Source organism: Hypomesus transpacificus, chromosome 22 (genome assembly GCF_021917145.1).
Source record: "Hypomesus transpacificus isolate Combined female chromosome 22, fHypTra1, whole genome shotgun sequence".
NCBI classification, from domain to species: domain Eukaryota; kingdom Metazoa; phylum Chordata; class Actinopteri; order Osmeriformes; family Osmeridae; genus Hypomesus; species Hypomesus transpacificus.
Window position 1 is genome coordinate 7,548,931 of NC_061081.1, and position 26,881 is coordinate 7,575,811.

The window sequence follows — 26,881 nt, forward strand, 5'->3', positions numbered from 1 at the left end:
ACAAAGATATATATTTGTACCAGTTTGTCTTATATTACATTTTCAATATATTTCAGTTTAAATCTTTGCTTTACATGCAATAATTTGTATGCAAATATAACTGAATACTAAAAACAAGGAACTAATTTAGCTGTATTTAGAATTGATCAGTTTTATTTTTTTTAATTTTTAAATACATCATGTTTGTACCTGTGTTAGAAAGCTTCCCAGGCCCCGAAATCGCATCTGTCCAAATAAATTACAGAAGGAGAGTGGTTAAACGTTGGCTTCTCTTCTCCTTTACCCTATGCTCTGTTGTAACGTATCCAAAGTCATATATGCTTACTCTCCTTAGTGGAAAGCAACCTCGTCTCTCCTCTCCGTGCACCTAATCTCTCCACAGGGTCTTGGTTCCAATAAGGGCTGCGGACACAAGTATTCAAGGCTTGTGGGTTGAAAGAGTCCTCAAACGTCATTGTCTTCATTGTGTCCTCCCCACATGGTGTTGGGAGGCTAGGAGAGTTCGGGTCAGTGTCAAATCTCTCCTCTCTGGGTTCCCACTCACACAGGGTCCTGCGACCACAACCAGAGCTCAGCTCTTCCTCAGATTGGGCACCAATGAACTTCATGGCTTCAGCCTGTTGTTCCTTATCCCCACTCGACTCAAAAATAGTGTCACTTGCCATTGTGTCCACCTTGCAGTGGTAGATCTTCTCATGTTCATGAAGTTTGTTGGAGGGACAGATTTGTTGAGTCATAAGGAAATGTTTCTGAAAAGAAAGCACAGAAAATTGGTGACGGGAACTTCAACCTGGAATGATGAGACTGGTCACTCAACTGAAACAACTTGATAATGATCATTCAAAAGAATAGACAAAATTGACAGTGATGACTGCATAATACCCCATTTAAATGTTCAGTTAAAGCTAATATTAAAAGAATATGATAATTTATGCATTTACGACAACAAGATGAAAGTTTGATTTAGAGCATTTCTGAAAGCCTTTGGGATTCCGTTAACCTGCTGGGAGCTCTGAGAGAGCCACTGAACCAAGGAGCTGTGACCAGGGTCAGGCACCATCTTTCCCAGGAAACTCTTCCACCTGGAACATCACATTTTATTTCATCAGCAAACACAGTGAACACAAAGATCAAATAGGTGAAATAAAGGAAAAGGTAACCTACAAATGGATTGCTTAAATCCAACAAGTGTTGTGATTAAATGGAATCAAGACGTCAGTGGCTTACTGGATGACGCAGCAGAGTCCAGTAAAGAGGACACCGATTATGAAAAGGCCTCCGCAGACACTCAGTGTTTTAAGAAAGAAAAGATCTGCAGGAAAGGAGTAGGATCATGTATTAAATTAGCTAGAACATTGAATTAAATCCAGCATAACTATGGACCATACTAATTCAATAGGTGTCTATAAGGTGGGTTGTAGCAAATTGTAACCCACCATATTTGTTGGTGAAAAAGGAAGTCACACTGCTGTTGGTTGCCCGGGTGACAGCGTTGGCTGTGACGTAGAAGCTGTAATGCATGCCTGGCTGGAGTCCCTCCAAAAGGACTTCCTGCTTATGTCTTTCTACAGTTATATCTGGGAAGGAGAGAAGACAGTCATCAACACCCAAACTACATTTGCCATCTTTTAATGTGAACATATGACTAAAGTTCCAGGGAACTTACTGAGTTTAGGACCAGTGTTGTTCCAGTAGAACACAGTATAGTTGACGACTGCCCCACGACATTCAGTCTTTGGCACCACAGTCCAGTTTACCCGAGCACTTATGTCTTGAGGGATGACATCAGTAGAGACAATTCCTGGAGCTAGATTTGAAGACAGGAATAGGATTATCATCCTTTTCAAACAGGAGTGTCTTCGAGTGCACAAAAGGAAATGATTGAAATACCATACGTACCTCCTTCGCTAGAGCATATCTGAACTCGGTTTTCCTGTCCAGAGCTGTCATGGAACAAAGGGGTGACTGACACATTGTATAGTTGACATGATAGCAGCCCTGTGGGTCAGAGAGATTCGATTGTGAAAAGGAGTAGATGAGTCGATGATGTGGTGTGAACAACAACAACCAACTCATAAAGCTTTTTGGTACGAGTCAGAAAATCTATATGGATTTAGCCTAATTGATTTAACCTCAATAAAAAAGGTATACATAAACACATAATGAGGTCTGCATAATGCACTAAATAAACCACATGCAATATATTCAGAAGGATATTAACTATTCTAGTAAAGTACAGCAAGGTCTGTTCAGAGTGGGTTTAAACAGCTGATAGAGTGGCGGTCAAGATCCATCATCTTGTTCTAATCTAATCCATCCATTTATACATCAGCCCTCCCTCCCTCCACACAACCTACAGTACCAGTTAGTATGATGTTTGTGTTCCTGGTGTCTATCCAGTTGTGTGGGCCCACTTCCGTGTTCCAGTCCACAACATAGGTACTGACAGGCTGGTCAGGAGGAGCCCAGGTGACCACAAAATCACCACGGAAGACCGAGGCATGGAGTTCCTTAACTTGGGGAAGACCTGACACACACACACACACAAAAACATGACACAAAAGGCTAAAGCATAGAGAGCATAATCATTCAATACAAAACTTTAAAAAAAAATATCCATCACTGTATTAAGGCGTGATTTAGAGAAGTATTGCTAAATCACAACATTAAATATCTTACTCTCTCCAGTGGCGGGCACATACGTGGACTGTTCTTGAATTATGATGTCACCATGAAAGGCAGTGAGGGTGCCTATGTGTGCTGCCTTGCCCAGGAGAACAGAAAGCGTATCCTGAGTTGTGTTAAAAAGGCTACTGGGTTTTAGACTGTCGCCAGAAAAAACTTCTAGGCTGTACCCATCTATAGCCTTGCACAAAGTTGAAATCCCCTAAGGGGTGAAGGACAGAATACTTAGTTAATCCCAATTATACATACATGACTGCATCAATTGTGACTCAAGACATTGTAAATATTGTCTTGACATCTTACCTTCCACATAAAGAACACTCTTCTTGTCCCAGAATCATCTGGTGCCTCTATCTTTCTCCATAGATAGAGCTGAACAGCATTCACTGTTAACAATAGAGCAGGGTTATAGAGTTAATTTGCTAATGCAGTTAAGTTGTAAAATAATTCTGGTCCACCCTTTTACTCTAAGGGCTCTGTAATAACAAGAAATCTTGTGACCTACAGTATTAATAAATGGAAAATGTGAAGGACTAATAACAGTGAAAATTTACGAGAAAGTTACTATAATTGCCATATCCTTCTTGAGAAGGTTGGCTTACAAGAAACGTCACAACCCCTGCATTTCCAACTACACACCTGCAAATAAACATATTTGCAGTGTCTGGTTCTCGAGCTTATGAGTTAGACTAAAGCCAACCTAAAATCCCACTATAAGATTTGCACAGATACACATTTGCTAAGACATACACACAAATTCCTAGCATTACAGTATAGATTTTCTAGAGGAATTTGTCAAGGTTAACATATGAGCAGGTGAATGCACAAATGTATCATACCCCAAGAGGCTATAATCAGGGGGCAACACACATGGAACAAGTTAAACAAGCTCTGATAATCTTCTCTCCACAATATTCCTCCCCTTTATGGATCTAAATACACTGGATTAAAAGCCTACTTAGACCAAATCCATCCTCTTTGAAAGGAAGACAAGTCACTCTGAAGAGATCAGTTTATAGAACATGGTGTGATTCCTTACCTTTCAGATGGGATAGGACCGTTGCCTCCCGGCTCCATTCACTCCAGTGACCTTTGCCCAAATGACATCGAACAGAGATGGTGTGGTTGGTGCATGGCTCCACTACCTCAATGGTCAGATTGCCACTGAGAGCCTGTTTATCCATTGTTGTATTTACCATATACTACACCAAAAACATAAAACCCAAATTTCAGTAGTCAGCTAAGGATTGAAAGAGGTTGAGAAAACTAGACCAACATGGTAGTTGAAATGTCCAACAATTAATATATTCTTGAACACCAGATATTGGAAATATAGGTGTAACAATATAATACATATATTTGCATACCTGAGCATACTTAACTTGACAGTTTAAAATGGAGAAGTAAAAAGATTTGCCCTCTGGTCTGTCCCATTTAACTTTCAAATTGTTAGAGAAAGGTATCATTTCTGCTTTAACATTCTCTGGAGGTTCAGGCTTAACTGGAAACAAATCAGAGTAAATCTATACAAATATTGCTAATTCCACATATTGCAGGATGTATTGGTTGTATTTTGTCCTGTGCATTTACAATACTATTAAACATACCTGTATTCCATAAGTCTACTTGATACGAGTCTGAATCAACTTCCCAAGCTATGGTTCTGGCTCTCACAGTGACAGTACAGGGATTAAATGCTGTTCTGTCAAAGGTGCAAGACAGTTTGTCTGTGCTACAGCTGACATTGTACAACTCCCCAATGCTGAAGAAAACATTCAAGAGAAGACATTGTAGCGAAATACTTACATGTAATGAGGAAATACAAAACAAAGGAGGCCAAAGGGTATTACCATTTCCTGTACACAATGTAGTTCACGTTCAATGAAGAGTTCAACATCCAATTACATGTGAACTTCTTTTTTGAAATGTATGTGATACATGATATGTTGGTGGGCTTCTCTGTTGATGATAAAGAATAAAAACGATGTAACCATGGATCAGTGAGACAGACATGAAATACTTGTAAATCTTTTCAAATGTACTAACGGTATGTTTTGATAAAGGTTCCACCCAAGACTTGTCCAGTCATGCTGTGACATTGCACAACTGCATTCTGAAGAGTAAAATGATGAAGGTATACAGCAGAGGAGGTGGAGTTGATGGTTTCATAGAAGCATCCATTTATCCTGTTGTTATTTAAAGTCCAGTAGATTTGCCCATGGCTGTACGATGATGCTTTACTCATGAACAAGATCTTGATATCAGAACCCAGTTCTATGTATGGGTCTTGTGGGATAACTTCTAGCAACAAACAATTTAATGTTATTTTCAAACCAAGTTAATAAATTAAATCTTTAACAGTGGTCAAGCATAATCCTTATTCCTTTACTTTAAAATGATTCCTTAGAAACCATACAAATTCTTTACATTTGTAAAAGCAAGGCTTATTCAAATCCTACAACTGTCTTAAATACAGTTAAGTTTGTTAAGGTACCTGTTGCAAGAACTGGCGTCAGGAGAATGCACAATAACGAAAAATACATCTTCAAACTTTAGCAAGAATAACTTTAAAATTAGGTGACATCCAGTGAATCGGATTGGAACTTGTTTCCCTCTTAACTCGAGACTGAATAAGAAAAAAACCCGGTACGACTTCGATGTGGATGCAGTCTACTTTGCTCACAACAGCGATAAAGAGGAAGTGTTAACGGTAACCATCAGTCGTCTCCATGTAGAATAAAACACTGACAGGTCGTATCAAATCAGTGAACAGAACCACAATATCCTTTACTGGAGTAAGTTATGATTTCTTACATAAATTACATAGTCAACCAGGAAACAAACATGCTTTTCCAACACCATATGTCTACAATGAAAACACACTCGGCTAGATCTACACAGATTTGAGGTAAAATTATAGAAGAAAGCTTAAATCACAATTCAAATGCCCATCACATTAATCAATAAGATTCATCTCAGACCAGGCTCAAGCAATTAACAATTTCTGATTAAGACAAAATTATGTTCAAACAATATGAAAAAGGTAAAAGTAACACTGAACAAAAGCAGTCTTGAAAATCAACACAAAAAACAGCTTGAGCTTTACTCCCAGTCATCATCGTCACCACCTGTGGTTTGGGCTGCAGGCTGGCTTGAGGCCTCACTCTGGAAAGAACCCCCCTGGTGCAACAGACATCCAATTAAAGCATGCACAACACCCTACATGTTCTAGACGTTTTAAAATGAATCGCTTAAAATACATACCTTCCTACTATCAGTAGAGGCAAAGGTGCTTCCTCTGGGATTGAACCCTGAGGTTCCATGGGCACTAAAGGCCAGTTCTTCAAGCCACGAGGGCACCTCCTGCTGGGCCTGTCGAAGGTCACAGTATTTAAAAAGTCTTGCTTGGATCAAGATGCCGTTTCAGCCACTTATGGTCGGCAAAGAGACCTACCCCAGAGAGTACTTTGACCATAGAACGGGCCAGCTGGACGTCGTTTTGCGGGTCGAAAAAAGACACTGCTCGCCCGGTATTTCCACAACGGCCCGTTCTACCAATGCGGTGGACGTACTCATCTATATTGTTGGGGAGGTCAAAGTTCACAACATGCTGGACATGATCGATGTCCAGGCCGCGGGCAGCTACGGAGGTGGCCACCAGTACAGGACATTTGCCTGTGCGGAAGTCACTGAGTGCCTGCTCTCGCTCCCTCTGCTCACGATCACTGTTACAAGACAACAAGTCAAGAGTATAAAACATACACCATCGTGTCAGTTGCACTAGATCATTTGAGGGGACATGATGCATGATAACAAACTGTACCCATGAATGCTTGTAGTAGAAACGTTCTCCTGACAGAGGAAGGTTGCAATGAAGTCAGCCTGTCTCTTGGTTTCCACGAACACCATTGTGCGATCAGTACCTGCAGTAAAACATACCAATGAATCTGTATTCATTGAGGAACTAAAGTCATGGCTGAAGTTGAGTACCTGTAGTCTTGAGGACATCCAACAGTTGCTGTCTCTTGGAGAACTTGTCCACCTGGACAACCACTTGCTCCACGTCACTACAGGCTCCACCCACCACGCCCACCGCCAGAAACAGGTAGTCAGTCTTCAGGAAGTCAGCAGCCAATCTGTAGTGTGACAAAACATTTTTATAAAGTATTATACAACATTTTAGGTCAGATACAGGCCTATAGTCATCATTTATTAATAGTATGAGTTGTTTCAATCTTAACTATCAAATAAAACCATGTATGGCTGCATGTTGTCCAAAACGAACAGACCTCTGGATGTCCTCAGGATAGGTGGCACTGAACAGAAGGGTCTGCCGCTGCTCTTTGGGGGGCATGCCAGGGGAGCCCACCAGCTTCCTCATGTCTGGCTCAAACCCCATGTCCAACATTCTGTCTGCCTCATCCAGCACCAGGTATTTCAACTTGCTGAGGCCAACCTTGTGAGATTGGATAGTTATGCTCATCTTCTCCATAGTACAATTTTGGCAGAGTTTTTTTTGCCAAAATGTATCATTGTATTATGTTTCAAATTGAAGTGTCAATGTGGGTCTATACCTTTCCTCTACCAATAATGTCCAGCAGTCTTCCTGGAGTCCCACACAACACGTTGCAGCCCTTCATCACCTCTCTGATCGTGTAACCGGTGCTTATGCCACCGTAAACCACCACTGGACGCACACAAGTCCTACACATCACATAAAGAAAGACGTTTGGAAAGATGAAAAGTTGTTTTTGGTTGGTGCCACACCCACTTCTGGTTTTAAATGTTTTAGCTGTACAGATCATGTCTGGTATTGTCCACATGCAGGCAGTGGCATCTCTGCACAGACCTAACAAACACTGATGAAGACTACATACCCATGGGCAAATTTCCTGGCCTCCATATAGATCTGGTTGATCAGCTCCCGGGTAGGGGCCACTATGATGGCCTCAGGCTCCTGTAACTCACTGAACTGACTCGCGGCCACGCCATCCGCCATCAGCTTCTGCAGGATTGGCAGCAAGAAAGCAGCCTGAAAGACATGTCAGAGGGTTAGGGAACTGGGACCGTGTCACCCTCAGCCATGGTCTTATGTGTATGTACAAAACACACCGTTTTTCCTGAACCTGTCTGGGCACAAGCCATCAGATCCCTCCCTGCAGCAATAATAGGGATACCATGCTTTTGTACCGGAGTGGGCTTCACATAGCCAGACTTGCTGACATTTCTGTTCAAGGTGTCGCACAAGGCTGCCTCTTGAAATGTCTGAGGAAATAAACCGAGGGTCAATGAATAACTCTTCCTAACATAGAGAACAACTGCACACCCCAGTGATGTAATATCAGAATGATGTTCTATTCAAATGACAGTCAATACTGTAGAACAGTGGTTCTCCATCTTGGTCCTTGTGCCCCCCTAGCCTGCATGTTTTTGAATGGGTCATTATCAAGCTCAACAGAAGCCTGATAACGACCAATTCATTTGAAATCAGGTGTGTTGGAGCAGGGAAACGTCTAAAACATGCAGGCAGGAGGGCCCGAGGACCAGGGTTGAGAACCACTGCTCTAGAAGAATCAGGTTTATTTGCTTTGGTGCACAGGTGCATACAATAAACAGTATTAAAAGTGGCATGCACACAGTGTTGTTCTGCTTACCATGATGGCCTTTGGGGGATTGCTGCCACTAACATCCACTAGGATGTTGTCGTACTTGTCAAAGTTGATACCCGACTCGTAATGGGCAAAAATGGAGTCCTCCTCTTCAGAGAGGGCTGGAGGTACGTAGGTCACCTTTGGTGGACCTGGGTACATTCAAAAGTAGATTTGCCGTTTTCACTCAGGCCATTCAAGTACTTCAAAAACGTTTAGAATTTGAAGTCACATAAGACCAGAGATACTAACCTGCATTTTCCATATCTCCTCCCCCTTCACCATCCCTGGCTAAACAACAGAGAATAGTATATCAAAATGGGTCTTTTCTATCAATCTGTTTAATTAAAATTGAAAAGTAATTATAAGACATGGAACCTTTAGAAAATACTTCTTCATCTCTTCCACGGTAACCTAGTGTAACAAGGACATTTCACAAAGGAATCACCATTTCATATCATGGTGTCATAATACTGCATATAATTGTTCCATTTGCATAATCAATTACCTCCCCCACTGCCAAAGTCCCCTCTTCCACCATCTTCACTGCCTAAAACAAAAACACTTATAAATAACACCAGCCAAGGCAACATGCATACACAAGATACTATTAGCAAAACTAATGAATGGAATGAAACGACACATGCCAGACAATGAATGAGCCAAATCAGCCATGATCTAGGATAATATAGAACCAGACTAATCTTACCGTTACTGAATCCACCACCTCCCCTTGACCCTCTGCCACCTCCTGGTGAGAAAGCAGTGTTGCAGGTTAATTTTACATTTCAGTATACTCTATGTTCAATTAGCTTTGGATCCAATTAAACACTTACCCCTGCCTCCTCTTCCACCGAAGCCTCCCCTCCCACCGCCTCTGTTCCCAAAGCTGCCCCCATCAACATCTAAGGTGCACACAGTAAACTCAAGTCAATCAAGTTTAAAATGCCCAGAAAGATTACAATCAGGTCAATTTTGGAATAGTATCTAAAGACAAATGGCATGGTACAAAACAGTGAAGCCAGGCAATTAAAAATGTATTAATATGTTGGGACCATAACAGAACACTTGTTCTGTACAGTTGAATATGACCCTTGACATAGCGACACATACAAAATGTTGTACAGACATCTCCAAAACGCTGTGAAAAGGTATCCCATTTAGTGAGGTACAGCAGGAGACACCTTTACACAGCTGGTTGAATTGAAGAGTAGGCTAGTAGTCAGGACAGTATCAAGGCCAATGGCAACTGCAGGAGATGCTGGAGTTAATGGATAATCTAGAATAACTAATGAAAGATTTTTTTCTACTTACCATTCTCATTTTTATCAGTCCCTGCTCAAAATAAGAAAAAAAGGCTTTTAGTATGTAAAGGAGTACATGAGTAGATTTAGACATTCATTAAGTTAATAAACATACCAAAAGAGAATGAACTCTTGGACCCTCCCCTGCCTGAAGGACAGAATATTTCAAAATATATTAAATAATAAAAACGTATCAAGAAAATGTGCCATTTGCTTTTAAATCGACAGGAGATTCACCTCTGCTACCACCTCTTCCAAAGTCTCCACCTCCATTGTTCCAAGAGCTGCCTCGGTCATCTACAGTTACATAAGATCAAATAAAAATGAAATCCATCAAAACGTCCCATTTAACAAAATAGAATTTGAGTGCAATCAATCTCACATTTATTAACTGCTGAAGTCTTTTCAGAAACACCAATTAACTGGTGAAATTAGTAATAAGTGTTCAAAACATCAGACTTTACCGACCAATATTTGATATATTGCTGGCAAATGTGGTACTGGCATCCTGAAAAAAAAGAAAATGCAATTGGAAAACAATCGTTTGAATCAAACTAGCATCACGCGTCAATGCTGTTCCACTTAAAATAGCTTACCTCCTCTACCCAGTCGTCCATTTTTTGTGAAGTGGCTGCCTGCAATTAAGATGAACGTGACAGCTAGTTAGGTGTGAAATATTGTCTTCTAACATACATCGTTATAATTATTAAATGCTTACGGCAAGCAGCAAGTTATCATAGAAATACTTGTCGGTTAAAAGTGTATTCAATATGTTTGCCAGTAAACCTATGCATATTTCCCAAGTAGGGGTCAAATCAGTCAGAGGCCACGTGCTGCTGAACCTATCATGGCCAACATGTTCCAAGAACTAGCCATAGCCTAATTTCCTTGCCAAACTAGCCCAATAAATTACTAACGTACTTTCAATAGTAGGTAACCGACTGGTTACATCCAAATCAGCATAGTTCTATATTTTACAGACCACTCAGAACTAATGCCGGATTGCAATATATAGTTTCCTCCTTGTTGCACACCATGTCGATGTAGAGTTAGCTACAGCAGCTACCACACGTTTCAAGTTAGCTAGCTATTACCGCCAGTAAACTAGATTAAAGTTAGCAACGTTCTCCATACTATATTTCGGTATATGGCTTAAAAATATGAACAAGGATAGAAAAAGGTCAAAAGTTAAATGTTGATTTATCAACTGTGTATATTAAATTAGGTTAAATGTGCACGCGCATAATTGCTAGCTAATCAAGTCTCGACTGTGGAATAAAGCGTTGATTTCGAGTGTATTTCTTCAAAATAACGTATTTGGATTGACAGTCAGACAACATCTTACATTGATTTTTAAAATCTAAAAATCATTAACGATACCTACTGTATAGGGTAGCCTTCAATAACTCTTGGTGGCGTTCCACGTGGCGTCAGGTGTGCTGCTGATCGTTGAATGGACCGAATTAATTCTGACGACTGAAGAAAAACCTGCTGCGGCGGCGGGAATAGTGACAAACAGTCATCAAAGAAGGGGTGTTAACATTTCTTCCGTAAAATATTACCACTACGTTTGTAACATCATATCTATTCAACTTGCATTAGAAATATGATGTTTTTTTCCATTCTGTAAATGTATTAAATTAAAGAAACTATTAAACAAAGAGTAATACGAGTAGTTCAGCTGAAGTACGCTCCTAACTAGCCTACTTGGAAGGCACATGCGACAGCCTGTTATTTTTGACTACTTTATGTTTTTATTTTTTATTATTTTATATATATATTTGAAGAAAAAAAAAATATGTGTAGAGATCTATAGGCTACATCGGAAAAATCATCTGAGGCGATGGTGACACTTCACAATATACATTTTACAGCATTGTACAGTTTACGATAGGCTTTACAATTTATGATTTTAGTTCAGTTTATATAAACATTCAATCAATTAATTTGATATTTCTTCTGGAAGTTTAAGTGTAAACTATTAAACTATGGGTGGGGGGGGGGATTAACGCTGTATAACTCAGTAAATCTAGACAATTATCAACTCGGCAGAAATCTGCCCTTCGTCTACTAATTGATTAATTGTATATAGCGTGACAAATGTTTGAAATGCGAGAGAAATACGTGTTGCGTGAGAGCGTGAGAAATGGTTGTTTTTACAATCAATGGTTTTAATGCGTGAGAGGCTGGATGGTGTAAATCGCCGGCCTGACACTCCCGAACTGTAGGTGGCGATGATTCACATCATAAATGTTAGTTGTATTCCAATCTGCCATAATATGGAAAGAAGCAGTTATTATTATTTTTTTACTCAGCATCCTCCAATATTGAGACGAACCTAAACTGTAGGGTTTTTATGGGAAGGATATTGATAGGGATGGGCGAACGATGCCTTGTGAAGCTTTGGTGGTTTCTTCCGGATTGTGCCGGCCCAAAGAGCCGAACTATCGGCGCTTTGAAAATGAACAGCGTCATCTAGCAGCCGTTTAAACTGGCTGAATGAGGCGTAGTGGTTGTCTCCGACCGTAGACTACCCTACGTTATTCAATATTTAATTAAGGCTACATGTGTTCATTTTGATCTGATATTAGTGCTCACACATTAAAATGTTGTGATACATCCGTAGGCCTTTAGAATTATGTCATTTTCTCACAGTAAAAGTTAAAGACTATCGTACGAGATTCACTGGACTTGGGATCCCAGATTCGCATTAACAATATGTAGTCGTACAACGCTTTAACCAACTACACCACCGAAGAGACCATTACTTGTTAAAGCGGTTGGACGGACTTTATACGATATGGTCTTTATATCAATTAAACTAGATAACACAGATTTTTTCTTAACATTTGTTATATGTAGGTCTATTGTGAACTGGGGGAACTTTATTTTTACAAATTATTATTACTGTTGACAATGTTGACGAATCATCAACATTTGTTTTCTGGGCACTGTATAGACCTACCTAGTCCTATCATGTTACGTTTCATTTCAATAAAATAACACAACACAAATGCACGGATTTATAATTATTACTATACGGATTTGGCTAAATAATAATGACTGATGGAAGAAACTCTAGCGATGCCTGGTGCTGCTTCTCTGACAATGTGAGATTTGTCTTTAACAAGAAACGGTGGCTTCGTTCCTTCCATGGCTCTGGTTCAGAAGAGCGGCAAAACTTCGAACCAGTTCGTGACGTTTGAAGCATTGAACGTCATCTGTCACGTGGTTTCGTAATTTGATACAAGCTCCAAAACACTTTTTCGAAACTGTGCGTATTGGTTTTGCGACACAAGCATCGATGCGTCAGTGCCATACGTCCCATCCCTAGATATTGATGTCCTACTGTTGGTAAGCTATTTAAAATAGTTCCTGGCTGTGATAGCCTACGGTGGATATCATTATCAGTGTTTATACTAGCGATGTTTATATTGAAATAGCAACAGACATAACAAGCTAGCTAGCTAGCTAACTAACTTTATTTGCACTTGACTCTTTCAGCTGCGTCTGTCATTTCAGTAAAAATGCCCCTGGCCACTCAATCTCAAACTGGAGATGACCAAGATATCCTGGTAGCCAGTTTGGATAATGCAAGGAATCTATCCAACATTTTGAAAGCCATCACCTTCAAAGACTATGCTATCTTCAGTGCCACACCAAATGGACTCAAAGTAACTGTGGAGGACTCCAAATGTCTTCAAGCCAATGCCTTCATTCAGGTTGTGGTGGACTTGTAAAACAAACATGTGAACACTCAACTCGTATGTAGTGGAGAATCTTTAATTTGCATGGTTTTCTTGCTAGGCTGAAATATTCCAGGAATTCACTATAAAAGAAGATGCAGTGGGCTTTCAGGTGAATCTGACTGTACTTCTGGAATGCCTTACTATCTTTGGAGGAAGCACGGTTCCAGGTGACAACAACCATGAATGTTCTATGACACTTGACTAGAATTCGATGCTGTGCATTCCACATTTACTGATTCTATTAACACATCTTTTGTGTTTCTCTATGACAGGAGTAACTACTGCTTTGCGGATGTGCTACAAGGGTTATGGCTTTCCTCTGACCCTGTTTCTTGAAGAGGCAGGTGTGGTCACTGTGTGTAAAATCAACACCCAGGAACAAGAGGATCCCATAGACTTTGAGTTCAGCAGCACCAATGTGACCAACAAAGTGATTCTGCAGTCCGACAGCTTGAAAGAGGCTTTTTCTGAACTGGACATGAGCAGTGAGGTCCTGCAGATCACCATGTCCCCCATTCAACCATACTTCAGGTTAGATTTGAATTTGGGTGTTTTAGTTTTTTAATCAGTGTGTGTGTGTGTGAAGAAAGCCTCGGTCCCTAGCTAGTGATGAAGCCAAACGTGCATTTGGACCTTGAGGATAATGACAATTTGCACCTAATTTTGGTTCTGTTGTATGCTATGAGCATAGACCGTCTTTTCATTTGACTTCTTCCTTCATGTATAGGTTGTCTACATTTGGAAATTCTGGGAATGCCCACTATGATTACCCTAAAGACTCTGACATGATGGAGCTATTCCAGTGCACAAAGACTCAAACAAACAGGTCTCTCATGCCTTGTGTTTTAGACATTATTCTGTATCTTTTAATGCAGCTGTAATGGTGCAATTCTCTCCCAGGGATAATACAATTCTACTCTACTTGTCAGGTACAAGATGTCTCTGCTAAAGCCTTCCACCAAAGCATTGGCTCTGTCCTGTAAGGTGTCAGTGAGGACTGACAGCCGAGGTTTCCTGTCTCTACAGTACCTGATCAGGAACGATGATGGACAGATCTGCTTTGTGGAATACTACTGTTGTCCAGATGAAGAGGTGGAGGAAGAGTAGATCTATATAAACACATATGAATAGACCAGAGACACACACTTGCTGTTTGATGTGTCTTAGGAATAATTTTTTTCTATCAATGTTATTGTAAAGAGTTTGTGGTGTTGCTTTATTTGCTTTTATTTAAAGCATAAAATGCTTAGTTCTTGCTGACCTATCTCAAATCTATTGGTTGCTATAAGTATGATACTGTATGGTGTTGATGCAGAACGTTGTTTAAGGCTATCAAACATTTGATTAAATATGTTGGGCTAAATTAATACATGAGGCGTAATGTTCGTAGATCAACGATGGCATAAGTAGGCCTACTATATAGTCAAAAGCATTGTGGGTTCGATCTCTAAAGAGATCCCTCTTTATTTCAACTCTTTATTAAGTTCAACGTTAATTATTATAATAAATATAATACATCCTCCGACCAGCGGGGGCGGTAACACCTAGATGAGACGGGCCTAAGGAGCGAGGTCTGCAGTCGGACCACCCTAGGCTAGAAATAGGTCCACGAAAGATTTGCTAAGTTGAATCATTATAGTCATTCATATTTTCTACGTTGAATGGCTATCGTCATTAATGTTAGGCTATTTTATTATCTTGATAATATGCATCTAACTGTTCCCTTGATGTTTTCCTGGCAATTTGGGAAAGCAAGTACTTTTGAATGGGAATAAACACAGGTTGTCTCTTGACTTTTATTTTGAAAAAGGTTTAAGGAAACAAACCGGACATTAGATTGCTTACGAGGCTCGCGCCACGCTGCTTATTTTACTGAAAGCAAGATGTCGCCGCTCAAAAGAAAACGTGGAAGAGCAAGTCCAGGTGGAGAAAAGGGAAAAAAAGTTAAATTCGCCGAAAATGGAGACCAGCCACCAAGTACCACTGTGCAAGAGCGGAGTAATGAAATAATTGTCCCTGCACCTGTTTCCATGGTAAGGTCCAACAATTACTACTTACTGTAGTTAGCACTAGCAATATCAAGTAAAGCTAGCAAACAAACAGGTTAACCAATACAACAAACTCGTTAGCACCATAGTGTTGCATTTACTTAACTTATTACACTTTTTCACCTACCAGGGCAAGTGGACGAACAAAGAAAGAGTTCTGGTGTTTTCTTCTAGAGGCATAAATTTCAGAACCCGACATTTGATGCAGGACTTGAGGACTATCATGCCGCACACTAAAGCAGGTTTGAGTCTCCCATTCTCTAGTACTGTAGTAACTGTACTGTAAACTCCACTTAAATTCAGAGTCTGACGTTGTTGAGGAAAGGTGTAGGCCCACTGTATGTTAAACTGTATGCCTCATTTCCACAGATACAAAAATGGACAGAAAAGATAAACTTTTCGTCATAAATGAAGTATGTGAAATCAAGAACTGCAACAAATGTCTGTTCTTTGAAGCAAAGAAAAAGCAGGATCTTTACATGTGGTGCGTATTGTGGTTTGGTTGTTAATCTTTTTTACTCATTGACCATTTCAGAATTATGTAACAATATCTTCTTTTTTTTTTTTTTACAGGATTGCTAATGTTCCCCATGGCCCTTCTGCAAAGTTCTTAGTTCAGAATAGTAAGTAACCACAAGTGTTATGTAATGTTGTAGCACTTCATAAATATCCTGTGTTGTCCTAATCAGTAATGGATTGGGCTATGTCAAAATGCTTTTCTGACTTGTAGTGTCTTTCCTCTACTTTAGTTCACACACTTGCCGAACTCAAAATGACAGGAAACTGCCTCAAAGGATCCAGACCCCTCCTCTCATTTGATCCTGTGAGTATTTCATATTTCTCTTATCTTGCTGTTCTTGGTGTGGGTCTTGACAATAATAACAATAATTGTGTTCCCTGTCTATTAGCAATTTGACAAGGAGCCACATTATGCACTGCTGAAGGAATTATTCATCCAGGTTAGTCGATTACATCAAGATTTAAAGGTTATGTTAAATGGATACATCAAGATATAAAGTCATGCTAAAATGGATACACAGTCACACTTGATCTTGTTTTTCCAGACATTTTCGACTCCTCAGTATCACCCAAAAAGCCAGCCCTTTGTGGACCATGTATTCACGTTTACCATAGCAGACAACAGGATATGGTTCAGAAACTATCAGGTTAGCGAAAGGAACCATTTTGAATTTAAGTGTTCATCCATATTTTGTTTAATGTCCTCTGAAAGGGAAATGGAACATCTGAGGTTTTGTTTAAAATACGTTTGTCTCCTACAGATCATTGAGGAGGATGCGGCACTGGTTGAAATTGGCCCTCGTTTTGTCCTCAACCTTATTAAGATATTCCAGGGTAGCTTTGGTGGCCCCACCCTCTTTGAAAATCCACACTTTCAGTCCCCCAATACGGTAATATATTCTCTAAGGCCACATGACTTCAACCAAGAACACAAATTATCGGGGACAGGGAACCCACTGAGTCTGTTAACGTCTATAAACATTTCAATTAAACCTTTCTGATGCTTGCATGGATCCTTCATGATTGCTTCATGGTCGCCTCTCCTCCATATCCTTAGCATCGACGGTTGATCCGGATGGCTACAGCGTCCAGGCTGAGGGAGAAGCAGATGGTAAAAGAGCTGCAGAAGCTGAAGAGAACAGAGGCAAAGGAAGATGTGACCAAGGATGTCACCGCCGATGTGTTCCTGACACCTGCAGAGGAGAAGCCAGTCCAGATACAGCTGGAGGCTCCTACTGTCAAAGTTGTTAAAAAGAACAAGCACAAGAAATTCCAACGACAGAGGATGCGCTAGTGAATAATCCACAAGAACATTGAGCAATTTACTTGTTCTAATGGCGCTCTGCAAGATGGCATATTGGAAATCTTGACATATTACCATTTGGGAAGAACATTGACAACATACCTTGCCTTTGCTATTGTCTGTTTTTGAAAATGATCTAGAAGTAAAAAGAAAATTATAACTGCAGCCCAGGAGTCTACACACATGTTCAGTGCTCCAATTTTGATTGTCCAGCAGTCTATTTAGATGCTCTAAACAACCTCTGAAAAGTCGCTATACCTTTTTTCTTTTTTTTCCATGTAAAATAAACCTGAATTCCTTCAGTGTTAACAATTTACCAACACTTGTCTTTTCCTGGGTCTAACAATTCACATGGTAAACACCAGTAAGATACATACATACTATTGAATTTAAGAGTTTAATCGTTATTGGGTATGGATGTGTGGATTGGAACTGACAAGGATATATTTCATGGCTTATGACCTATATTTTACTGTACATTTGATTAAATTATAATTCCACTTAGTAATGCTAGTCTATGTACCCGTAGTATAGATAGTCCACATATTTTAATTTAGGTTCCTATATGTTTATTGTATGCACTTTTCTGCCAAAGTAAATTCCTTTTCTGTGCAGACTTTTATGGCCAATAAATCCCTTTCTGATTCTTAAGACAAAAAATACGTAATGCAGTAATATCTCCCACTTACGAACATCTAATTATACAGCACGTTATTTTTCATTGAACTAAAACTGAAATGGCCAGGAGGTTCGGAGCTATTCGTAATATCCCGCAATTATATAAATAACATTCAACTCCACCAAGCAACAAGAGAAAACGTCATGATTTCGCGCACGTGCAAGGAATAGGTAACGGGAACCGAGTTCTCCGGCACACCGGCCAAACCGGTGGAATTGCGACCAAACGTCGATGTTGAATGACGTCAAATGTATCGCGACTCAGCCAGTCAGTGTCGTGTGGTGTGTTTACGTAAGATTGAGCTGAGAGTATGTATGGGGGAGATATACTAAAGCCACAATGATGCTAGACACTAAGAAATTTAGCTATATAATGGGATATTTAATGTTTTTTTTTAACATGGCGAGCTTAACAAGCTGCTAGCTCTGTTTTATTTATTCTCACTAATCAGAAAGTACTCTTACGGTAGCGGGTATTCTAGTTGTAGCTAGCCTACCACGCCAGACAGAACCAGTCCATAGCCATCACGTTAGCAAGCCAAGAAGAGAACAGTGACAGAGTATAGTTAGTTACCAACATTACTTTCTGCTGGGAAGAAGATTAAGGCAAAATGAAGTGTCATTACGAGGTGTTGGGAGTCAAAAGAGACGCCAGTGATGATGACCTGAAGAAGGCCTATCGCAAATTAGCTTTGAAGTGGCATCCAGGTATGATTTAGCTAGTTAGCGCTAGCTAATTCCCAACCGGTTTGTTTGTTCATATCAGTATTGTAAATTGACAGTTATGTTATGTATGTAAAATGACAGAGCTGTTTTATTTCACTATTTGAAAACTTGAAGGTTTCTTTTCCAAATGATCATATACACAGTTAACAGTTAATAAACAGTTAATAAACAGTTCATAATGAGATTACCACTGCGTTTTATTCAAATTCCCCATAATGATTGATAATAGTCTGCCTTATCAAGACCACAGGTTCACACCTGCAAATTTTTGCAGACTTGTCCTCTGATGGTAGAATAGCCAGATATGTTAAAATGTATCCATAGGGCCCGGAGGTGGATGTGGCTGTGACTGTTCCACATTCAATAGGGGTTATGCGGAGCGCTCAGCGTTCGAACCGGAAAACAGATGTAATCGTTTCCGCTTCTCACTTCTGTACACATCTGCAGCTCTAGGTGATCCAAATAACTTATATTGCAGGGAAGTTCAAGGATTTTATACGTTGTATTACTCTCTACATTAGGGTAAGTGTGACAGGAATAAAGTGATGAGTTCATATAACGTTATAATAGCCTAACATTAGACCGTTTCCCAGGAGGTAGCACTAGCTCTACACATTAACTACAACGTTACAGTAGGCTACATAGCTACACAACTAGTGCTAAGTTATCAATGAAATATATGAATTCAGCAAATTAATTTAAGAAGCTCATTTTAATTTAGTGTCATATCCATATCATTATTCTGGTTTCTATAGCTAGAAGGAAGGAATTACGTTTACTAGCCTACTACTAGGCCAAACAAAACGTTAAAGTTAGCAGGTGTATAAGATTACGTTACCGACAAAATTGACCTGTAAATAAATACTGTCACACTGGTAGTTGCAGTTGATTGCCAAACACTGCATTCTTTGAGTCCACTTGGACGTCTACAGGTACAGTCTTCGTTTGACTGTTTTAATCGTCTGCGAGCAAAAAAAAAAGGCTACTCCAGGGTACTCGGGGCTCTGGAAGTCCGTTTGCCAATCCTGTGTACATGGGAAATGTAATTAAGGGTAGCTCCTTTAAACACCGGCTATAGTAGGTGGCCTTTACTACACTGTGTTTACCTCAAAAGCGGCCGGCCGGAAGTAGTTACATCTGTTTTGTAGAACCAGGAAGAATGTTGCGCATAACCCCTATTGACAATTCCCGGAATACGTCCGACCACAAACATGTATCATATTCCTAAGGCAGAAATCATCAAAATGCATAACCAGCCATGATAAATTATAGTATCTATCAGTAGCCTAAAGGAAAAATAAATGACCAGTTAAGCAATCGACTGGTTCTTCGGGTGTACGTCTTTCGTTCAACTGTCACTAGTTTTGTGTCAGTGTGTGACAGTATTTTGTTATTGTCAGACAAAAACTTGGACAATCCTGAAGAGGCAGCAGAGCACTTCAAGCTTCTTCAGGCTGCTTATGATGTCCTGAGTGACCCACAGGAAAGGGCTTGGTGAGTCCACTTCTCATCATTACGGACTGACGTGGACATATAGGCCCAGTTTTCCAGACATGGATTTAGCCTAGTCCTAGACTAAAAACGTGTTCAATGGAGATCTTCATTGAAATGTTCTCTTACTTTAGGACTAGGCTTAATCCATGTCTGGGGAAATGGGCAATAGAGTCTAAATGCCTTTTTCCATGCTGTTGTTAAATGTTGAAAAATATAATAGTTTTCCACATAAGCCTTCACCTCAGCTCAAAGACCTCTAGATACTATCTAGAGAACAATCCTGTTCTCAGACAGTCCATTTAGTCTCTGGTCCTTTTCAGGTATGATAACCACAGAGAAGCCCTCCTGAAGGGAGGAGTGAGTGGAGACTATGAGGACAACAGCATCGATCTGCTCCAGTACTTCACTGTGTCTTGCTACTCTGGTTATGGAGATGATGAGAAGGTGAGTGTATTTGTAATGTCAAATAGGCCGCATTGACTCCCCCTAGGTTTTTGTTCTAGATGGTCAGTTGCATTCTAAATATGTAGTGGTATTTATATAATACATTATATATATATATACAGTACCAGTCAAAAGTTTGGACACATATTCCAAACTCTTGATTGGTACTGTATATGTTCTTACTAAAGCCGTTGTCATATTATAATTATGTATTAATATTGTGGTGGGCATACAAACATGCAGTGACAATTTACTACCAGGAGTTGGCAGCAAATCTAAATCAACTGTAACTGTAGTCACTGCGAAGTCCTTACAGGTGAAGCTACAGCCTCTGCGGGCCCTACACAATGTTAAATGTAGTTCCTACTGTTCCAAAAAGCAGAACCGTTTTTGGCAGTTTAGTTCTTCTCCCTTTTGGCACACAACTTTGTGCGTCGTTTATTCATGTAGGCCTACAAAGACAATACTTTTTGAACCTAAAACATAGCTGGCTACCCACAATGTAGCCCAGAACTCACTGCGCTCTTCAAGGTACAGTGTCCTCTTGAACCTGTCCAGTCAATAATGTACAAGCAGTCCACTTCACTCCCAAATATATTTTGAGGTTGCACAGTTACAATTTCGGGAGCATATGTGACCAAAATGTTGGTTGAAAAAAACAACTCAAATATGAGTGATGATGTTCTATATATAATTTAATAAGAGATTGGCCCCTCCATGTGGTCATTTTATAAAAACGATTTATTCATTTAATTTACAAAAAATTTGCCATATCGTGTGTTGTATCGTTATCGGGATAAGAAAGGATCTATATCAGGATATGATATTTTGGTCATATCGCACAGCCCTAGTGTGGGGCCTTCCTCAATCCTCTCACTGTTTAGCTGAATATTACTGACTGAATGAATTTAATGTGCTCAATGCATTGCAGAGTATGTACAGCTCTTTTTATTATTGAAAGGAGCTAGGAACAAATTCTTGAGGATATTAATAAGTATGTAGTCAAATGTCTTATGTGGATAGGGAGCCTGTAATGGACGATGGAAATCGTTTTTATTTATTTAACCAAATGTCAGCTTAGTTTGTGCACAGGTAATTCGAATGTTAAAAGATTTATTTTATGGAACATCAACATATTGTTCCTGGTGTTTCTTAGCAACCTTCATAGTAGAATAACAACAACACACACAGCCAAAGACCTGCACATGTTCTGCTGCCACAAATGAGCGAAGCTAGTTCAGGCATGGCACTCGGGCAGCACGCGTCACCCGCTCATTACCACACCAAGCCAGCACATTAGCCAGCACAAGCCCATACGCACACACTCACCGCGCTTGTTTTATGATCAGTGCTGCTGCCGCCCTCCACCATCCCCTTCTCCCCCTTGCTGTCTGTATGTTCTATCCATCAGGGGGATTATATCTCTATTGCTCCCTGCCTCATATGTCATGTATGTATGTGTCACATCGAGCGCTTCCCTTTGATCATCCACTCCGCCAAAGTCAAACTTATTTCAATGTCAATCAATAAATGCTCAAATCTAATATGTGACTGTCTTGACTGAACTCAAAATTTGAATTATTTCATAATGCTCATCACCCTCAACCTATGTATTTGGACAACAACGTCTCATTTCAGAACCCCATCTGGTCATGTATAAGCCGATGTAATAGCAATAGCACATTATGGATGGAACTGTCTATTTTCAATTTACTCTCTTATTCCATCCATTTATTTATACATTATTCCTTTTCTCCTCTGATGCTCAGTCACATTATAGTATGCTGTAAATGAAGAGCAGGCGGAGCTTAACATGAAACAAAGCACATGCAGCCAGAACATCCTGACATGTGACTCAGTGAGGGTTATGATATCACCCTTGCAGTATTACCACAGTGTTTGTGTTGCTGTCTATTGTTTGTCAAATGCCAGTATTTGTTTGCTATGGAGAGCTGGGTTGACAGATTAACTGTATCTGTCTGCCTGCCTGCCTCCCTCCCTCCCTCCCTCCCTCCTCCCAGGGTTTCTACACTGTGTACAGAAACCTGTATGAGTCCATCGTGAAAGAGGAGATGGAGCACAGCAAAGAAGAGGACGAGGAGGATGATGAGTTTCCTACGTTTGGTGATTCTCAGAGCGATTATGACACGGTAATAACTGCTCACACTGATAGTGAAACACATTCATGGCCTTCCCAGTACAAATTACGTCATTGTGCTGAGAAAGGACAAAGCATTTATATCAGCTTTGTATGCTTCCTTCCAGTAGGGTAGAATCAATATACAGACGTGCTCAAATTTGTTGGTACCCTTCCACAGTAAACGAAGAATGCACAATTTCCTGATAACCTGAAACTGACTAAAGTAATTGGCCTTCAGCATTGTATATTACATATTTAATAGAAATCTTGTAAAAGTCAAGTCAGACTTGACTTTTGATTTTGTTTTTCCAGCATCCCATTTGGAATAAAACCAAACAAATCTGTGTGCTTTTGGTCCAGATACTGATTTTTGGCTTATTGCCCCCCCTCCCCTTAGGTAGTGCACCTGTTCTATGGCTACTGGCAGAGTTTCTCCACCAGGAAGAACTTTGCCTGGAAGGAGGAGTACGACACACGCCAGGCATCCAACCGCTGGGAGAAAAGAGCCATGGAGAAGGAGAACAAGAAGGTCCGTGACAAGGCCAGGAAGGAGCGCAGTGAGCTGTTGCGCCAACTAGTGGCCTATGTGCGCAAGCGTGACCGCAGAGTACAGGCCCACAAGAAGCTTGTGGAGGAACAGAACACGGAAAAGGCCAAGAAGGTGGAGGAGCTGAGACGCAAGCAGAAACTCAACCAGGCCAAGTGAGTGACAGGGCTCCCAACCAATCATGGAAAAGCGGGTTTCTGATGAGCTCGTCATCTGACAGAAAGTGGAAGAGTAATGCTGCAATTGAAGTACACCCTCTGTAGAATGTGTGTTCTTAAAAAAACAAATGGTAGCTTTGTCAAGTACCATTTTTCAAAGTGGGGATTAAGCTACAGCAATTTAGTATGCTTAATCCCATACTAAAGGACTGTTTGCACATTCTGTAGTAGCCTCGCATTGACCTTAAGCCCAGAGCAGGTTGACCTTATTTTGAATATTTGTAAGCTCTGGCTTTTCAGGGCCAACCCCAAACATTCTGTGTAAGGGGCAAGTACAGTACAGAATGTTTTTGAACACACACCAATATACAACACAAATACACACAACTAATTATGTACTCCAAACCTCCAGGTTGGCAGAGGAGTATAAAGAGCAGAGTTGGGCGGCCATGTCTGAGTTGGAGAAGGAGCTGCAGCAGATAGAGGCCCAGTACGAGGAGGAGTTTGGCGACGCTTCTGAGAATGAAGAGGAGGCAAATGCTCAAGACAAGCCGGACCAGAGCATGGGAGGTCAGAAGTTCAGCAATGCTCGTCTGGTTTTTCCGATTATCTACTTTTATCTGTTGCAATCTGTGTGTATAGCATAGTAAGCCCAAACCAGTTGAGAACTAGGCCCACCTACAGTATTTAACAGTAGTTAGATGTTGTTGTTGTTGTAGTTATCCATTAAGAGATTTGTACTTAAAATACTGGGCATACAGTACGCCCGCCATGTAGGATTGTACGTATGAGTGTTTTATGTGCACAGCACTTAGGAGATATGCGGGGACCAATCCCGTGTGACACACCTGGTCTCTCTCCCACAGACAATGAGCTACCAAATGGAGAGGATGAGGTCATGGACTACTATAATGACCTCTACTGCCCTGCATGTGACAAGTTCTTCAAATCGGATAAAGCGTGAGTATGCAGGGCCCCCTCAGGACCTGTAGGTGCTTCTCCAAACATGAAGGCACACATGAAGGGACCACAAGGCTTTCTGTTATCCCCAAAACCCTTTTACACTTCTGCTTGTTGGTTCTGCCCAATACCCATCTATTTCTCTTTGATCACAGTCAAGTACATTTTCCTGTGTGATTCTGTGAAGCAACTGTGTTCATACAAAGCGTTGCATTCTGTTCTGGTCTTTTTCTTCTTCTGCAGAATGAAGAATCACGAGAAGTCCAAAAAGCACAGAGAGCTGGTGGCATTGCTACGGCAACAGCTGGAGGACGAGGAGGAGTCACTGAGTCTTAACTCTGACGACAAGAATGAGGGTGGAAGGATGGGGGAGGACGAGGGGGCCGATGATGACATACTGAGACCGAAGTGTGTAATTACCTTAACAAAGGAAACCATGTCAGAGTATATACACATACAAAAGTTTGAATGATGAAACTAACATAAGGAACATTTTCATTCCGATTATTTTGATGTGGTTTATGAAAGTAACTTAACAAGGAGAACACCCTCAGAAATCATCATGAATTATGTTACGTTCTCAGGTTGTCCAAAAAGCAGAAGAAAAAAAAGAGACAACATAAAGTTGTGCAAGTGAGTCATTTTATGTCCTGCCCTTGTAATTCAATCTCGATGGCAATTGTTATTTATGGGTGTATCTTATCTCACCAATCTATCTCTATCTTGTTCTCCCAGAGTGTCACAGAGGAGGAGCAGGGGCACCCTGTGTCAGAGTCCACCCCTCCTGAGACCCAGAAATCCCCGGAGACCCCCCCGCCCCTGGATATGGGCCAAGGGGATAAAGCCCAGACACTGGCAGAGCCCTCAGAGGGCCCGACAGAGCCAGTGGAACAAGAGGATGGCCTCTCTTCAGAGACAAAGAGGTGACCTTTACCTGTGATTATACAGAATTTTGAATTTCTTTACAACTTAAATATAATACCAATTAAATGTATATATTTGAATACCATGGCAAAAAAAAAAGAGCCATGAGATTTCAAAATGTCAACAAGTTAACACGTTACAGAGTGGATTGCTCAGGAAATATGTGGTCAATGACTGCAATTTCTGTAGTTTAAAATAACTGACATGAGTGATAAACACACTAGAATTAAGAGTACAAATAAAGTGGGACCTGCTTTTCTTTCCATAAATCTTACTTTAACCTGGTCATGTGTAATCATATTCTAGTTTTATCTCTATACTTCTAACAATATTTTTTTCAACTCAGGACTGAGTGAATTGATCAGTTTCTATGGTTTGTTGTTTGTTCCTACCAGTTCTGTAAAGGTGAAGGGAAAGAAGAGCAAAGAGAAAGATTTAAAAAAGAATGTGAAACCCCAGGCAGGAGGAGAGCAAGCACCTGAGGTATGCATCACCTGCCTCCTTCTAAAGTTAGCTCCCTCTCTAGCGTCAACACCTCACGCCTATTAGTCTTGCCATTGCTTTCAATTATCTGTGCCTGACTGTCAGGTAATAGTAGGCCTATACCTTAACAAACTCCTTAAACCCCCTCCACCCGAACCCTTTTCCAGAGAGAGGGGAACCTGCACTGTGTGACCTGCCACTACGAGTTTTCTACCAGGAACAAGCTGTTTGACCACTTGAAGTCCACGGGCCATGCCACCGCCCTCTCTTCTGGCCCTCCACGCAGCACTGCAAGGAGCAAGAAAGACACAAAGAAGTCCAGATAGCGACACTTACGATCCAGGTGATCGAATTAAAATGGCAGGTGTGACATCCATGGTGGTGAGATGGCATTCGTCAGCGGAGCTTTCAAGCAGAGCCGTCTGAAATTTTAACGCTCAGACTGTCTAAAATGGACAGCGTCACACAATAGCTGTTTGTAGTTTTTCTATATTCTAAAAATGGCAACAATGTTATTCTGAAAGGCATTTTGATGAGAAGATGACCTGCTCATCTCCAACCACTGCATCTATTTTTATTGAACACCTTATTTATACATGTAAATTGGGGCTACACCATAGCACCGGTGGAAATACAGCAGGATTATAAGACAATTGAACACAGAGGACAGAGAACTGAAGTTAAATGTAGTTACATTCGAAATGAACGTCCCATCCTTTGTTCACCATAAATATTAAACATTTGGATGGTTCCTGAACATCCGAACAACAATCAGCAAAGCAGTGGCTTTCCAACACAAGTTTTCCCGATTCAAGCACTTCCATGACCTGGCTGAAGAAAACACCATAAGAATGTCTTCATCCTGTATAGTTGTCTGCCTACAACTGAAGAACCTCCATCGGGCCAGACTTTTCAACTGTGTGCCAGAAGTTCCAACTGTTCCCAGAGAAATGACAATAGCCCCATTCACATGGAACAAAACACTGAAAATGATGCTGCTTGTTTGCATTTATGCCAATAAACAACCAATAAACATACTTCTGCCTTTTTCGGGCAGGAACCATTTCAAGC

At 40.6% G+C, this 26,881-nt stretch overlaps 5 protein-coding genes across 9 annotated transcripts; 3 read left to right on the plus strand and 2 right to left on the minus strand.

The window, feature by feature from the left end:
• Positions 1-135: 135 nt before the first annotated feature.
• LOC124483972 (interleukin-31 receptor subunit alpha-like) lies at positions 136-5,359 on the minus strand. 4 transcript variants are annotated; one of them, XM_047044590.1, is made up of 15 exons: positions 5,180-5,359; positions 4,732-4,983; positions 4,536-4,644; positions 4,293-4,447; positions 4,053-4,186; positions 3,725-3,887; positions 2,989-3,071; positions 2,680-2,887; positions 2,363-2,527; positions 1,900-1,998; positions 1,667-1,807; positions 1,437-1,577; positions 1,228-1,312; positions 1,001-1,082; positions 136-749 (listed from the first exon to the last, which is right to left on the minus strand). In XM_047044590.1, the coding sequence occupies exons 1-15, from the start codon at positions 5,226-5,228 to the stop codon at positions 312-314; spliced, it is 2,304 nt and encodes a 767-aa protein (XP_046900546.1). In that variant the 5' UTR covers positions 5,229-5,359; the 3' UTR covers positions 136-311. The 4 variants fall into 4 exon arrangements, with proteins under 4 accessions (XP_046900546.1, XP_046900545.1, XP_046900547.1 ...); XM_047044589.1 differs by having other exon boundaries at positions 4,732-4,986; XM_047044591.1 differs by lacking the exons at positions 4,732-4,983; positions 5,180-5,359 and having other exon boundaries at positions 4,293-4,387; positions 4,492-4,725.
• Positions 5,360-5,542: 183 nt separating this feature from the next.
• Positions 5,543-10,267, minus strand: ddx4 (DEAD (Asp-Glu-Ala-Asp) box polypeptide 4). Its single transcript, XM_047045270.1, has 20 exons — positions 10,234-10,267; positions 10,106-10,145; positions 9,875-9,934; positions 9,753-9,785; positions 9,648-9,668; positions 9,170-9,238; positions 9,043-9,084; positions 8,842-8,883; positions 8,712-8,747; positions 8,586-8,624; positions 8,340-8,485; positions 7,798-7,950; positions 7,563-7,717; positions 7,260-7,389; positions 6,975-7,141; positions 6,676-6,821; positions 6,509-6,608; positions 6,140-6,410; positions 5,950-6,057; positions 5,543-5,865 (listed from the first exon to the last, which is right to left on the minus strand). The coding sequence occupies exons 1-20, from the start codon at positions 10,252-10,254 to the stop codon at positions 5,788-5,790; spliced, it is 1,857 nt and encodes a 618-aa protein (XP_046901226.1). The 5' UTR covers positions 10,255-10,267; the 3' UTR covers positions 5,543-5,787.
• A 2,596-nt stretch (positions 10,268-12,863) lies between these two features.
• Positions 12,864-14,749, plus strand: rad1 (RAD1 homolog (S. pombe)). Of its 2 annotated transcripts, none has more exons than XM_047045789.1 (6): positions 12,864-12,991; positions 13,142-13,359; positions 13,445-13,553; positions 13,659-13,917; positions 14,114-14,212; positions 14,316-14,749. In XM_047045789.1, exons 2-6 carry the CDS (start codon positions 13,165-13,167, stop codon positions 14,491-14,493), a joined length of 840 nt encoding a protein of 279 aa, XP_046901745.1. In that variant the 5' UTR covers positions 12,864-12,991; positions 13,142-13,164; the 3' UTR covers positions 14,494-14,749. The 2 variants fall into 2 exon arrangements, with proteins under 2 accessions (XP_046901745.1, XP_046901744.1); XM_047045788.1 differs by having other exon boundaries at positions 12,895-12,991; positions 13,160-13,359.
• Positions 14,750-15,207: 458 nt separating this feature from the next.
• Positions 15,208-17,572, plus strand: bxdc2 (brix domain containing 2). The gene is made up of 9 exons (XM_047045787.1): positions 15,208-15,419; positions 15,565-15,676; positions 15,804-15,918; positions 16,008-16,057; positions 16,184-16,257; positions 16,343-16,393; positions 16,499-16,600; positions 16,715-16,843; positions 17,011-17,572. The coding sequence occupies exons 1-9, from the start codon at positions 15,270-15,272 to the stop codon at positions 17,245-17,247; spliced, it is 1,020 nt and encodes a 339-aa protein (XP_046901743.1). The 5' UTR covers positions 15,208-15,269; the 3' UTR covers positions 17,248-17,572.
• Positions 17,573-18,165: 593 nt separating this feature from the next.
• Positions 18,166-26,864, plus strand: dnajc21 (DnaJ heat shock protein family (Hsp40) member C21). Its single transcript, XM_047045647.1, has 12 exons — positions 18,166-18,642; positions 20,061-20,154; positions 20,475-20,598; positions 22,620-22,748; positions 23,136-23,440; positions 23,856-24,013; positions 24,310-24,403; positions 24,647-24,811; positions 24,988-25,036; positions 25,139-25,326; positions 25,723-25,810; positions 25,978-26,864. The coding sequence occupies exons 1-12, from the start codon at positions 18,546-18,548 to the stop codon at positions 26,134-26,136; spliced, it is 1,650 nt and encodes a 549-aa protein (XP_046901603.1). The 5' UTR covers positions 18,166-18,545; the 3' UTR covers positions 26,137-26,864.
• The last annotated feature ends 17 nt before the right edge of the window (positions 26,865-26,881 follow it).